The sequence below is a fragment of the Numenius arquata genome, chromosome 8, assembly GCF_964106895.1.
Source record: "Numenius arquata chromosome 8, bNumArq3.hap1.1, whole genome shotgun sequence".
Lineage (NCBI taxonomy): Eukaryota > Metazoa > Chordata > Aves > Charadriiformes > Scolopacidae > Numenius > Numenius arquata.
This window is the reverse complement of record NC_133583.1, coordinates 31066499-31081733: the sequence shown is the minus strand read 5'-3', so window position 1 is coordinate 31081733 and position 15235 is coordinate 31066499. Positions and strand designations below refer to the sequence as shown.

General features: G+C 54.8%; 1 protein-coding gene across 1 annotated transcript in view; it reads right to left on the bottom strand.

Moving 5' to 3' along the window:
• PAPPA2 (pappalysin 2) overlaps positions 1 to 14995 on the bottom strand; it is a 90259-nt gene extending 75264 nt beyond the window's left edge. The window contains exons 1-2 of the mRNA XM_074152677.1: positions 14503 to 14995; positions 8326 to 9388 (exon numbers count right to left, since the gene is read on the bottom strand). Coding sequence (XP_074008778.1) covers positions 8326 to 9388; positions 14503 to 14995 — 1556 coding nt within the window. The remainder of the gene's footprint in view (positions 1 to 8325; positions 9389 to 14502) is intronic.
• Between the last annotated feature and the right edge of the window lie 240 nt (positions 14996 to 15235).

The window sequence follows — 15235 nt, the reverse complement described above, 5'->3', positions numbered from 1 at the left end:
CAGGCAGAAATCTTGGTTTATCTGGGGTTAACACATACCAGAAACATCAATAGGAGCGAACTCCAAAGGAATGTAGTAATTACTAAGAAGTAGTTCTGCAAGCAACGAACAGAATAAAGTCTGATATTTATTTCATGGTGTCTACGAACACTGACTGAAGCCTCTCCCCCAGCTAAGGCATGTATCTGGGGTTTTCAACCCCACCAGCTCTCCAAGATCTACAAAGGCTCAGTACAGACTGCAGTTACTCCCCACCTTTGCCCATCACAGGGGCAGCTCCCCTCTCCTGGCTGCCGTTTTTGTGAGCCTGCAGGAACACAGATGCCCAAGATGTACCAGCCTGTGGTTTCAGCCATTGCAAAGAGGACAGTCCAAGCCATGCATACACAGGATAGCAGGGCTGGGTACGTGTCACCTCTATAGAACAGGCCAGACAAAACCCCAGGACCTGAAAACTCCCAAATTTCAAAGGGACCTCTGTCCTCCTGCTCCGTCTTACTTCCCCTTGAAAAACCCAAGGAAGCAGGAATTAAAGAGTTCAGAGCCACAGCCTGTTGCTTCTCCTCCTCATCAGTGGGATAAGTAAAAGAGACAAATATTGCAGATCACAGCCTAGTAAGGTGTATCCCAGTGCCACCCCCAAGTAGGTCCATAACGCAGCATCCCACCTGCTTGCAGCAACACTCACCTCCACCCCCTGGACCCCAAGAGCATGCAAGGAAGGAGCCATGCTGCTGACCAGGTGCAGACCCTGGATGCAAACCCCCAGGTTTGCAGGTGCCTGGGTGATTGGATCCCCACTGGACTGGGCTATCCACCAGCGCTCAGCACTGATCATCACTCTCAGCCGCATTAAAGGAGGTTCAGACCATCGTGGTGGCCTCTGAAACTCCATCGCCATTTCCCCAGAGCACATGCCTGGCCACCTGTGAAAGCACAGACCTAACAGTGTACCTAGCAGGTCAGGAAGCTACTGCACATTTGTGGGGGCTGTAAGGAGGAGAGGGAAGCTGTATTCATGAGACATCATCCCTGAAAACAGGGAAACAGCAGTGGGTGGGTGGAATTAATCAGAAGAATTCCAAAGAAACAGAGTTAAAGATCCAGTTTTGAACTGTTTAGGGGAAGAAAAAGAGCCCTACCAGGGAGAAAGGTAGAGAAGCATCAGCTTGGGGAAGGAGGGGAGCCAAGCATTGCCCTGGGTGGCTGGGCTCCAAAGCCTGGCACAGGCAGCATCCCCGCTCCAGCACATACTGACGTGCTTTGGAGAGACTCGCTATCCACTGTGCGGGGTAAGCACTCGCCTTCTTTTGATAATGTTGATGCTGGCTGGCAAGACACTGGCGTTATACAGAACGTGTGTGAAAGAGGGCAAGCGAGAATCGCTGGGAGAAACAGAGAAGAATGTTTGCAGCCCTTTGCGGTTTTGCAAGGCAGAACTTAACAGTGGCAAGTTATTCTAGAGCAGGCTCCAAGCTAAACAAAGCCAGGTATGGTTTACTTTCTGCCTGGATTATTTGTTTCAAAGAAAAATAAAAAACTTCCCAGGCCAGGACTAAGCACTTTTTGCCTGTCTAAGGCTGCACAGATAAGCCCTGTCCCATCTAACCCAGAAGAGTACATTTAGTGTAAATCAGCTTTCTCTTACTTTTTGCCTGCACCAAAAATACAAAGCAACGTTCAAGGTTTAGGGAGGTCCTAAGATCTCTGCAAGCAGATCAATGTCCCCAGGAGCCCAAATTTCAAGGCCAATTTTTACAGCGCAGTTCACAATCTGCTGAGAGAAGGCAGAGGGGATAACACAGGTCGGTGCAATGTCCCTGGTCTCCCTCAGCGCTGTGTGGGCTTCAGGGGGCTGAGCAGGGAAGCTCCTGGGCATGGAGAGGAGAAGGACCCTTTAACGGGGCTGACAACAGTGGATGAATTTGCTGAGCAGGGATGATGATCCCAGGAGCATTAAGCTAAAAGCTCTCAGTTTCTCTAGAAGGGGAACCACACAGCCCTGTCATCAATAAACCACCTTCAGGCACTCTTCACCATGACGGTAGTGCCCAGTTTTGCTAAAAGATCCAAAACTTTGCTACATTCACCATAAACTTCTTACTGAAGGGCAAAACTTGCAGCCTTGATATTGGTCAGGAAAGGGACTGAGACAGAGAAAAAGAGGAAAAGAAATATCTTCAAGTCAAACAACTCCCCCCTGGTTTTTATATTATTAAAAGAAAAAAAAAAAAAAAAAAAAAAAAAAAAGAAAAAAGGGAAAAACCTAGTCCCAAGCCTCCAACTTATTTTTAGGTCCAGGCAATTGGGTGTCCCAGCCGGAGCACGGCGTGTGCAAGCCAGCATTCTAAAAATGCCTTCCTCGTGGATATAAAAAGGACTCAAGATAATTTATTGTGGAAGTTTTGTAATGTAATGATCGTATGTTAACCACAAACAAAAAAAATCCGAGGCTCTCTCTGGTACCCAGCACAGGCCTTGGCAGGCAAGAGTCGCACAGGCTCAGCATCCTTGCCCTCCCCAGAGCCTCCCAGCAAAGTCTTCTGCCTTGTGCCATCTTGGTGGGTTTGGGCTCTGCCAGACCCATTCCCTCTTGCCCCATCACTCTCTGCAAAGGGGCAACTGAATTTCCTAAATAATGGTGGCGGCTGGGCCAAGAAAAACTAAAAGCTGTATGTCCGCTTAACAACTCCAATGGCTGCGGCTCAGTGTGCCAACCCAAACGCAGGATAAATCATCCCAGAGACCCCATCAATGCCGAGGTAATGGAGTCCCACTGCACAGCTGCCGAGCTCCTCGCCGGCCTGCTGTTTCAGTTCCTGGGGTCTCACTAGCCTGGCCAGGGTCTTGGCTGAGGTCCTGTGCCTGCGGGCAAGGGTACAGTCAGACAAAGAGGAGCCCTGGGGAGGGCTGAACATCAGGACAAAGAGTGACACCCCCCCCAGCCCTCAGACACATGCTGTTCCTTCACAATTGCCATCTTGATACAATCAGCCTCCGGGACAGTGGGGTTTGCTAGAACAATAGCTCACATCTGGGGCAGCTGTTTTCCCCAAAAGCACCCAGGCTGCCTAGAGCCACTGGGCAGGGATCTTCTCCCCTCACTCACATGCAGGTTCCTCAAGGAACATTGCCTAGCAGCTCCATGCTTGCAGAAAGGCTTTCAGGATTGATCAAGACCCATTCTCCAGCAGAGGCTTATTGGAAATTAACCCTCGAGCCTTCAACCTCGGGAACAAAAGGAGTGAGCTGCTGTAGATTTTATTTCCTACCTGTAGCACCCCAAAATGCATGGAAGAAGATATAGGGACATCAGCAGTACGCTGCCATACATGCAAGCTGTTTTGGCTAGTGCCAAAACCAGGGGCTGGGAAGAAGCCCTTGGACCCAGACACCTCTACACCTTTGTGTTCCTCTTCTAGCCCCACTAGTCTGCTTCCCTGGGGTAACACAACAGAGCTCTGGTCCTAGTGAGATATGGAACCCTCTGCTTTTGACCAGCGTCCCCGAGACCTTGCACAGTCCTGCCAGACAGCTGTACCTGAGTACCACCTTCCCCTGGGAAGAGGTCATACCTGCAGTCCCACTGACCTGATAGCACGCAGATCACACACTTCTCCATCTGTCCTTCAAGTGACAGACCACCACAAGCAGTGAGTGAACTACCGTCTCCAGTTGAAACTATGCTCCACAACAGTGTTGGTGGCCTCAGGTTGTTTCCCAATTAATTAATTAATTTTATTTTAAAATAACATTGCACATATTTGCCCTCTTTCACTATGAGAAAGACCTGCTAAGGGCTCCTGTAATAAGGGAAAGTGGAGGGGAAGTGAGCGGCTAATTTGAATGTTGTCTTACCATCAGGCTGGGATTAAGGTCTGGGCAGGTCAGGTGTTGCCCCAAGATGCCACCATTGCCTCACCTGCTCTCAATTTTACACCTTTTATGCTGTAAGTCCAACCACATTCAGCTGAACATCTGACAAGGGGCTGCTCAGGTGACAGAGAATAACTCTGAGTGATTTGTTCGTCCTCGAGGGCTTGTCTATGAGAGACATGGATAATCTGGATAAATTTTTGAAGACACCACTTAAAAAGCGAGAGGCTCCCAAGCCACCTTTACCCAATTAAGCATCCTTCCCTTAGGAGAGGAGGCCAGCTAAGCTTGCATTAAAGCTCATCAAGTGTCCTGTTAATCAGGTACACTTTAATATCACAGCTGTGGTCATCCCAGTTGAGGCCACCAAGAGGCTGGAGATGCCTCATCATTTTTCACCTTCTTTTGTCACTTCACTTATTTCTGCCATTACTTTGGGTAGTGAGATGAAAGACCCAGCAGCTCTGCCCTTACCCACTTTGCTCTCCATACTCCCTTCCAGTTTTTCTTTTCACATTAACTGTGTCACACACCAGACTCTCATTCACTAGCTGCCCGAGGGGGACCCTCACTGAGTGTTAATTGCTGTTAATGAACTGTTGCTGCTTTTCTTCCAAGAGCACCAATTACAACAGCACTCAGGAACGAGAGAAGATGCGTGTCTGCAGCAAATCAAGGCAAATTTTACTCCAGATGCTGGCATTTGCACTGCCAGCAACTCCTGGAAAATGCTTTAAATCAGGAGAAGACTGGATGACAACAGCCAGCCCTCCTGCCATTGTCTGTCCCTTTTTTCTCCATATGGTGGGTGAAGGTGAATGAGAAGTCTCTGACTTGCTTCCTATGGCTCCTGTGGTGGTGCCTTGTAGCAATGTCTCCACTCAGATGTTCACCTGAGCTCTCACTCAAGTTTCCCTCCAGGCACAAGCACACAGTCCCATCAGTGGGTTTTACGCACGGGTGGTGGCCCAGCTGGCTCAGATCACAGCGGGACTTGTCTTGTCCCTACTAGAGGAGGGGCAGGAAAGACTTGGCCTGATGGCCTGGCCTTGTGCACAGCAACACTGCCATCATTGCAGCATCATCCCCTACCTCAGAGCTGGGGGCAGCTCCTACCTCAGCTACAGCATGTTCCATCCCCACCAGAGCTTTATAATCCCTCTTTCCAAAACTCATTTCCTTCCCCTGCTAAGCATGAGTGAGAGTACATGCTAGCAGTAAGTGTGACCCTGCAAGTATACTGAGATGTCTACCAGCTAAGAAGCTCTAGAGATACCACTGTTCTCCCTCTGATTTGCCTTTCTCAAAGCTGCAGCGCAAGGAAAGGAGGTTTTAAACAAGGGATGTGCTAAGATGCTAAAAGCTTTTGCATGAGTGCTTAAGGTCATGCAAGTCAAGACAAGGTATCAAGACCCTTCACCAAAATAGACTGAATCTGTCTACAATGCTGCTAAGAAATTGCCCAGTGTCTCACTCCGACTTTCTCATTTGGGTTATTTTTGGCCGCACTAAGAAACATTCACATCTGAACCGCTCTTTGTGAGAGCCCTGAAATGAAATGCAGCAGATACTATTTACTCCATGAAAAAAATCCCAAAATTTTTGTTTTGCCACCTTGATCTGAAAGGAGATTTGATCAGAAAGCACCACCTGCAGCAGGGTTTCCCTCTCTTCCAGCTCTCCCGAACCTGCAGCTCCCTCCTGGGCTCTAGCACGGGGTTCTCCAGCAGGTACGTGAAAGCGCAGGTTCTTGGCAGAGCAGCAGCCAGCTCACTCGCTCGCTTCTTCCCCTCCAGTTACAGTCAGAGAGCTGTTGTTCACATCGAAGTAACTGGCTCCTATTGTGCCACCCTTACACAGTTTGTAAAAATTTTATTTTGCGTCATTTCTCCCGTTTTGGCTTCCACCCTAAAAATCCTTCAGTAAGTTCCCCAGCTGCTCCGCTCCTCATAGAGGTTCGTTTAAGTATAAGACCTTACAAGCAAACCTAGAGGTACTTGCTTAGCAGGAGCTCTGCGTGAACAAAACCCCTTGGGCTAAGGTCGCCTGCTCACGTATCTTGGGATTCATCCAACAACTTTGGTGGAAAAAACACCCAACTGGCCATGCCCTTGGATGACCTCAAGCTTGCCTTGGTTTTTCCCAAAGCCACGCTACCAATTTCTCAACGGTTTTCCCCCAAACATACACTTTCTTCCCCAGAAGCCAGGGGTATCTGGTTGGGATGAGCCCAGGGAGGGTGGGTGTCCACCAGCATCTCTGAAGAAGCCGGCAAAAGGCTGCTCAGAAGAGCTCAGCAGCAGCGGAATTCAACTCATGCCCCCACACTTCCCAAATGCCAGGCACACCAGTTTTGTTTTTCAGAGCTTAGCCTACAATCAATCTTGTCTTCTGTGCAGACCAATGAGGTCTGCGGAAAGAAAATTGCAAAAGATTTGTTATTTCCCTAGTGTTCCCACTTTCCCATTCCTTTCCCACAGAAGCAAGGTTTTTGTTTTGTTTTGTTTTGTTTTTTTTCTTTCCCAACTTTCAGGGGAAAATCCTGACAAATGGAAGCCCTGATTCATACCAGCAAAAATTTGGCCTTTTTTAATTTAAGGTGGAGCCCTTCTTGTCTGAGGATGAAAACATTTCTCTAACGGCACACAGAGGCCAAGGACTGAGCCTTTTCGCTGCCGAAGCAAAGGCCGAGTGGCATTGGGTGCTCATGGCCACCATGAGCGGAGAGACATTGTGCAAGCAGGAGAGCCATTGTGCAGGCAGGAGAGCTGCTCATCTCCCCTGTGCTCAGGAAAGCACTGCCCATGATCGCTCACAGGGATGGGAAACAAGGGGACAGGCAGGCACAGGATGGTGATGGTGGCTGTCACCAAAGAGACTTCCAGGGGCGGGAAAACACCTTCTGGGGGGGTGCTTGGGCAGAGGCACAGTGTGAGGCTCCATGGCTGGAGGGATGCATTGGGAGAAAGGCTCCCCATCCTCCTCACATGTTTTCTCAGATGACTGAAGGACATATGAAAACGGGTCAGGAAGGGAGGAAGGGAAGCGCTGCTCGTCTCCCATCACAACTGCCCAAGCAGAGAGACACCTGCTTCCCTCCTCCCTCCGTGTCCCACTTGGGAAGCAGCAGAAAGAAGAAGTTGGCTTGGGAAAAAAGAATTTATGGCCACAGCCTACCTGCTCCCACAACCCAGGGGAAAAAAAAGTGAAGGAGAAAGAAGACAATTGAAGGAGCAATGTGTCCCTAAACTCTCCCTTGCAGCTTTTCTGCCCAGATGCTGCCATCCATGCTGCACCGCTCCTGCTCCGATGGGCATCTCTGCCGATTGCTGGGAGCCAGCAGCAGGGAATGAGCAATTTTCTCTGACACCGAGGCAGAAACGGCTTAAAAAAAAAGGAAAAGCCATGACTTTTTTTTCCCTTCCCTGTCTCCAGCCAGAAAGCACATTTGGCAGAGCTGCTAGCACTGGAAGCCATCAGCGGGGCTGCCGGCACTTCAGAGGCTCCAGGGAGGAGGGCAGGCATGCACAAACCACCAACCACACCAAGGCCACTGACCACACTGCTACAGGGTCACCCATCCTGTGGAGGGGGTCCCCCTCTCCATCCCACCTCCAAAGGGCCCCAGGGAAAGCAGGGGTCCCCTCATGGCATGTGTTAGTGCTCCACAGAGCTACGTGTGTTTTGCAGGGCATTTTGCACCTGCGGCATGTGGTAAAGGCACACATCCTCCTCCGGCACCGAGCTGCCTCCTCGTGCCTTTGCCTGAAGAGGGGGATTTGCTCCAAAACCACCATTTGGCTTTGAGGTGCAGGGTTTGATCAGACCCTGCTTGTGCCCAGCCAAGGGCATCTCCCCACGGGCATAACTCCCCAGGGCGAGATTTGGGGAGGCTCATGCATGCCAACCTACACCTTACCAAATCCTGCCCCTCACACCTAACAGCACTGACTCCTTCTCACCCCAGTACTCAGGAAAAGGCATTTTGAATAAAATATAAGAAATTAGGTTTTAAACATATCCAGAGAAGGTGGGGAAGAGGCAGCAATATCCCCCTCTGCATCCCATGAAGGAGGGTCAGGGCATCTTGCACCCTTTGCATGGGGGCGCTCTGCCCACCCCAGGGGTGCCTGTGGTCCCGCTGGCATGTCACTGGAGACCACCAGCTCTGCACTGAGAATCCCCTCAGGGGGTTTCCCCATCACACCCTGTTCATTTTGGACGAGAAAAACAATTAATGTCAGGGCATCACAGAGGGGTGCCATTCCACATCATAGGATTTACTTGCCCTCAATGCCCACATCTCTTGTCCCCATGGGAAAACACTCCTCCACCTTCCCATGCTGGAAAGTGGATGGTCAGAAGCATCCAGGCACAGAGCGAGTGTCAGGGGAAGGGTGCACCCCATCCCTTGATGCGCCACCTCCCCCCCATAAGCCCTGCACCTACCGCTGGGGTGAGTCGGGATCGAAACAGGTCCTGGCCACGTCGGTGGCCCACGGGTCACAGCAGTCACCGTCATCGAAGTCATCCAACATGTTGTTGCACTCCATGTGGCAGACGCCATCGCGGCGCTTCCAGGAGAAGCAGCGGCCAGACCGGCGGCAGTCCCCGCCATCATAGCCAGTCAGAGGATGCTCGCACTCGGGGTCGCAGCGCTCATTGCCCACCTTGCTGGGCTCACAGCCCAGGAGGACAGCGCGGCCACGCAGCGAGGAGTTGCGTACCTCCAGCAAGCTGAGTTGCCAGGAGATGTTGTAGGGTCGGAAAGCGTCGCTCAGTGCCCGGTGCTGCCTCCAAACCTGCTCCCGGCTGACTGTCGGCCGCCCGCCACCATCTTCCACCAGGTTCACCACCCGGTACCGCACCACCTTCCCGCTCCGCAGCGGCCAGTGCCGGTTGTAGTGGGAGACCAGCTCCACATTATCGCAGGCAGTCTGCCCACAGGCAGGGGGGCCCAGGGGCCGCAGGACAGGGGATGGAGGGAATGGCAGCACCCGCTGCTGGGGAAAGGCACCCTCCCGAAAAGGCGCCCAGCGCTCCTCTGGGGTGGCGAAGCTGGCGGCCAGAGCCAGCCCAGCCACCCCCCCGGCCACCCCCTCTAGGAAGGCACGCTGGAGATGGGATTGGGACAGGGCGCTCCGCCACAGGGCCAGCCTGGCCAAGTGTCCCCGGAAAGCATGCGCAGTCCCCCAGACGTCCCCCCCCAGCAGTAGCGTGCGGCAGGAGGCCATGAAGGTGCTGTGCAGGGGCCCCCCCTGCCCACCAGCACGGCCCACCCGTGTTCCATCCACATAGAGGGTCATCCACTGCCCATCATAGCTGGCGGCCAGGTGAGTCCATGCCTCAGGGCGGTAGCGGTGGTAGCTGGTCACCTCGGTGGCAGCAGCTGCCCGGTCCGTGCGGAGGGAGAAGAAGAAGCGGGCATCCTTCTTGCCGCCAAGCTGCAGGGCGCGGATGCCCAGTGCCCAACCCTTATCACTGGCTGTGTGCGAGCAGTTGTCAAAGACGCCTGCAGCAGGGATGGGGACAGGGATGGAGAGAGAAGAGAGCTGGTGAGGACCAGAGAGCACTGCCACTCCCCCCCAGAGCACAAGCTGGGTCCTCAGCAGTGGGACAGCTCTTGGCAGGGCTGCAGGGAGGCTCCTGCTGCCACTGCCATGGGTAAATGAAGGTGGCCAGACGCTGGGCAATGGGTTCTGCACCGGGGGAGACAACCCAGCCCCTGTTCAAAATCTTTGGATGAGCAGGAGGAGTAGCCAGGAGGTATGGCAGAGAGATGGAGAGGCAGGATAGAGAGGGGAGGAAGAGCACAGACAGGAGGTGAAGCTGAAGAGCAAGGAGTTTCTGAACTGTTTTCAATAGCAGCTCTCCTGTGGGACAGGATTAGAGGCTAAGCTTTTTATCTGTGGGCCAAAGCTTTTAAGAATTAGAGCACAGCAACCCAAAGCAAAACAGCCTCCTCTAGGGACTGCTTCCCCAACAGCTTCCAGGCAGATTTACAGCTCTCCTTTATGCTCCAGTTTTCCTCCCAGTCATGCATCCAGCATGGGCAGGCGAGGGAGACAGAGGGATGCGCTGCCTCCAGCCGGGTGAGTGCACACCTCAGTCCCTGAAGCTCTCCTGAGCTTAAATCCATCCCCAAGAATAGCTTCAGGGTCAGTCTCTCCCTGTGTACCCAAGCATGTTGCAAACCTGTGTTTTAGGCTGGGAAAGACCTAGAGCTTTGCTGACTTTCCCCAAAACTCAGGCTGCTGAGTGCCCACAGCCAAGAGCCAGAAGTTTGGAGGCACTGAATGCCCTTGGGAATCAGTGGCCACAAAGGCACTTAAATACTGGTAAGGGCAAATGGACCCACCCACTGCCTGGAAAAAAATGTTTCTGGGCTCCTACATCACCACAACCAGGATGTTCATGGGGACATCAGCCGGGGCAAGCAAACTTGAAGGTACGCTTTGAGCCCTACCAGTGGCATCTTCTGGGAGCACCCTTCTCTCCCACTCCAAAAATTGCTTCCAGATGCAACAGTACCCCGATACTGGTGAAACCTGCTGCCGTGCCCAGAGGCCCTTTTCATGCTCCTGCTGCCATATTTGTTATGCTCCAGCCCGTTGCTCTCTGTGTCTGCACCCTGCCGCATGGGTTCTCCTGCCCCTCACTGTGCTGCTCCCATCACATGCACCGTCTGCCCATCTCCATGGTGTCAGGGCATCACGGGCCAAAACAAGGCACTCCTGCCACATCCTGCTGCCTTTCCTGGGGATGCTCAGCATGATGGTCTGGGGAAACTCTACCTGCTGCCGGGATTGCAAAGAGGCAAGCGGGGAGAGGCAGAGGCTTTCATCCAGGGGATGTGCCTGAGGCCAGGTTACCATGACCCCACCTCTCCCCCGCCAGCCCTCATAGCTGGCAAATGTCACGTCAAGCCCTGCTGCACCTCAGGAAGCAACACCCCTCCCTCCATCCATTCCTTTCACCAAGGGTGAGATGGGTGGCGGCCTCTTGGCCATCCCAAGGTTGTTACCACCCTGGGCGTGGATCCCTGCTACCGCTCACTACAAAGGCAGCCACGCACAAAGCCTCCGTGGGTGGATGGGCTTTGGCCAACTCTTGTTTTCTGGTGGATTGTGAAAGGGAAGCAGAAAGACCAGGGGAAGCCGAGACGGAGAGAAGCCAAAAAGCAGAAGGCAGTCAAAGGAGACTTGCAGGCGTGGGAAGGCAAAGCTGGAGAGTACTTTTGGGCTGAGTGCTGGTGGAAAGGTGCTTAGATCTGCACATTCAAAAGCCATCTTCTCGTATTTGGTCCTCACTGGGGTTGAGGAAACAGGGCTTGGTATCTTCTCTCTTAGGAAAACTCATGCATTTGACCTTGAAATGATTTACAGTGCCCAAATTTGATTAAACACTGAGGAAAAAACAGGGCAAACAGCATCAGGCGTGGAACAGCTTTCTGGAGTCAGTGTGAGCTAGCATCCTTGCAAACCCATGCTGGAGCCAAGCCAAGCATGGAAGTGCCTGACAAGTTCAAAACTGGCTAAAAGAACCTTTAGCAAGCTTAAAACCTGGTCTGGAGACTTCATCAAGGGATGTAAGTAAGGCCAAGGTCAGCTCTACAACAGGGGCTGGAAAGCCACTACAGCAGCAGCTGATGCTTCCTAGACGTGACCAGGGGTGTCATCTCTGGTGCACTGGCAGCCACAGGGCATGCAGGCAGAGCAGCGCGTCCCACAGCCAGGAGCCACAGCAGAATGGTGAAGCAGAGCCACCCAGCACCAGGTCCTGACATCTCCCAAGGGCCTCCACAAGAAAGAACCAGGGGACGAGTTTCAAGACCCTGGAATTTTCCAAAGAACTTGGTATTTTGTCTTGGGGCAACCCACTAAGAAGGGAAAGAGCTGTTTGCAGAGGAGGTGCAAGGAAATCTCAACACCTGTAAGTGCAACTCTGCCTCTGATCCGTCAGGTGGGAAAGGGGAGCTCTAACCTGGTTTGTGATGTTAGGGTGATGACTTTGGGGTTTAGAACAAGAGTTGTTGGCAACAGTGCAAAAAAATGAAGAGAAAGGTGTTTGCCAGGAAAGATGCCTGTTGGAGAAAAAGCCTCCAAAGAGATGAAGTGCACAAGTTGGTAAGGACAACACTCAAAGCAGCATCTCCTCCCACTGGGGCCAGGAGCTTTTCAGCACAAGGAATAGTTCAGCCATGCTTTAAGACTCAGATACCAGGGGGAAATTAGCTGCTAAAGCTCTGGAGGGTCTGACACAGGCCCTAGCTGTGCCATAAGAGCAGCTGGTCCGAAAGCTTGCTCACCCCTCGGAGCGCGCAGTGGTGAGCAGCTCAGGGACCCATGGAGGAGACCTGAACTTAGACACAGCAGAGGTCTGGGGCTGCATCTGTTGAGGGATCTTCTGACCATAAAACCATCTTTGATCCAAGTAAAAACAAACCCTGCCTGGCACAAAGGGACACCCCCTTGGGGTTTACCAGAAGCAGAGCAGGCATGGAGGGGAGACAAAAAAGGTGGAAAAAGAAATGACATCACATGAAAGGACTCTCGTCTGCTGCCCAAAATGAGGACATGGAAGAGGGACCACTTTCCTTCCCTAGTGGTGGCTGTGGCAGGGCACTAGGGTTATACCCCAGCAGAAATCCCCCCATGCAAGAGGGGCTAAGAGAGATGAACCATCCAGGGTGGCTCTAAGGCAAAATGTGACATCTACAAGCACAAAACCCCAACTCCTGAGCCTTCAATCCAGACAGCAGTCATACCAGCCAACAGCACAGCTTGCTTTGTTCAGACAGAGCTGCTCAACCTCGCCTTATTTCCCAGGTAATGATGCTGGAAGACACTCAGCTCTGCCCTGCTTTCCTCCTGCCTTCCCTTGCACATGGACACCTGGAGCATCTCCAGGTCCTCCACAGCTTTGAACCACCTCAGGGCTCAATCCCCTCTACCGACAGAGCAGGAGCAGCAGCTCAGAGGCAGGCTCAGCACCTGCTGAAGGGCTGGCAGCTGTCTGCATCACCTGCTCGCACGGGACACCAGCAGCACTGGCCTGTCCCACTTTTCCACCCGCACCCGGGGCCCCGCAGTCCCAGCTGCAGGGAGAGGGTGGGAAGCGGACAGTGACTCAGACAGCCGAAGGTTCCCAGGGCTGACTCAAACCCTGGAGCACAGAGGCTGGGGGATATTACCCAAGTGAGTGCCAGCGCTCACGGGCGGCATTTTCAGCACTAACAACTGTCCCACCCTCCGCAAGGAAATTAAGAAAGAAAGAAAAAAAAAAAATTAAAAACAAACCCCTGCTGGCTAGCTGGGAAAAGTAAAACCCAACACCTGCAGGCCAGACCTCCAGATGTAAACAGCTGTGCTACCCGTGCGATGGCTGGGAAGTGTGCTTCACGCATCCTGAGCCGCTGCCTGCCGGCAAGGAGGCAGCAAGAGCCCCTGTGGGAAGGCAGAGTGAGGTGAACACCAGGTAGTTTTCCTGTACACAGCTGATTTCCGCCTCTGCCACCCGGCCTCTAGCCTGTCCCTCCTCCCTTTTCTGCACGGCTATCACCCTGACGAGCCAGGGAGATAAATTAATGAAAGAGGCCAGTCAGTGAGAAAAGCAGACAGGGGTTCAGTGCAGATATTGCAAGTGGAGGAAAAGTTAGGATAGAGGGAAGGTTTCCCCAACAAGCCGTCTTGGCCGGGGCAGCACAGAAACACAGCAGCCCCCATGCTGTCCCGAGAGGGACCCCAGACATCCCATGGGAGTAGTACATCTTGGCGCTGCCACCCACTCCCAGCCCTGCCCGGCATCACTGTGCTGTCCTGCCAGGCTTGTACCCTGCCACAAACGCCTGTCCTGGCACAACCGCATGAACTACCACTGCAGGAGGTGACATCTGCTCCGCTCTGTGCCCATGTGACAGTCCCCTCTATCTCCTCAGGCTCTCCATCACCTGCCTGTTTCTTAGCTAGGTGGGGTGAAGGAGTAATTCCCGGTAGAAAAACCTTCCTCTCCGGGAGCCGCTGTGCAGAGCCCTCGGAACCGGGAGCCCGTGGGGAGAGGATGCCGGGCCCGGCGCCGTGCGTGCGGCGCGGCTGCCACCGTGCGGCCGCCCGCCCCGGGGACTCGCCGGGAGCCCGGCCAGGGCGGGCGGGGAGAGCGGGGAGCCACGGCCGCTTAGCCCGACGGGGAGCCCCGGAAAGCCACCGACGTGCCCGCGGCCCCGGGGAAGGAGGAATGGGGAAAGTAGGGAGGGGTCGGGCGGAGCGTCTCCCCCAAAGGGATCTTCCAGCTCCCGGCGGGGGGAGAGGGAGAAACTAGATAGGAACCCCGGGGAAGGGGGGGAAAAGGGGGGGGAGAGGGAGGGGGGCGCGGGGGCCGGGCTGGAAGGACGGGGCGGGGGGGAAAGAGAGGGGAGGGGAAGTTTTAGGGCTTGGTCTCAAGGGAAGGAGGAATATTTCACGCCTGGGGTTCTGAAGACATGGGTGGGGGCGCGGGGTTTCACCTGCCACAGCAGAGAAGGGAGGCGAGCCCTGCACGGAGGTGTTTTGGGGTTTTTTTTGGGGGGGGAGTCGCGGGGGGTCGGGTCCCCATCCCTCCCTGCCTGCCCGCCGGCGGGACGAGGTTTACCTGCGATGATGGCCGGGTTGCTCTGTCCGCCCTCCGCCTTCACCCACACCTCCAGGGTGAACTCCTCCCGCGGGATGTCGGGCAGCGCCTCCGGCCGCGCCGCCAGCTGCTCCCGGCCGCCGGAGAAGTACAGAGCGGGCAGCAGCCGCTCCCGGGGGGCACTCAGCACCTGCGGCTCCCGGCCCCGTAGCCTCTCCCTCCGGACCTGGCCGTCCGCCTCGCCCCCCGGCTCCTCTCCGCCTACCCCGGCTCCCCGCGGTCTCCGGCCCCGCGGCCGCCCGGAGCCCGGCGGGGCCGCAGCGCCGAGCACCCCGTGCACGCCGGGACCCTGCGGGTACAGCCCGTAAGGGTGATGCGGGGGGGCGGCACGGCGTCTCGGCGCCTCCATCCCGCAACCGGAGACCGGCGAGGGGTCGGGGGGCCTGGGGTCCCCGCGGGCCAGGCTGAGCGCCGCCAGCAGCAGCGCGGCCAGGGGGGCCCCGCCGCGCAGCATCCTCTTTGGGGACGAAGGCGGGGGAGGGTGGCCCTGGGGAAGGGGGCGCTCAGGGGGGCGGCGGGCGGCAGCGCCGGGGCATCCTCCCCCGGCCCCCGCCGCTGCCGCTGCCCCCAACTTTTCCCCGGCACCGCTCTCCTCCCCTCTGCTCCTGCGGGAGGAGGAGGAAGAGGAGGAGGAGGAGAAGGAGGGCGAGAGCACCGCGGCGGGGACCCCCCCTTCTGCCTGCAGCCGGGGTTC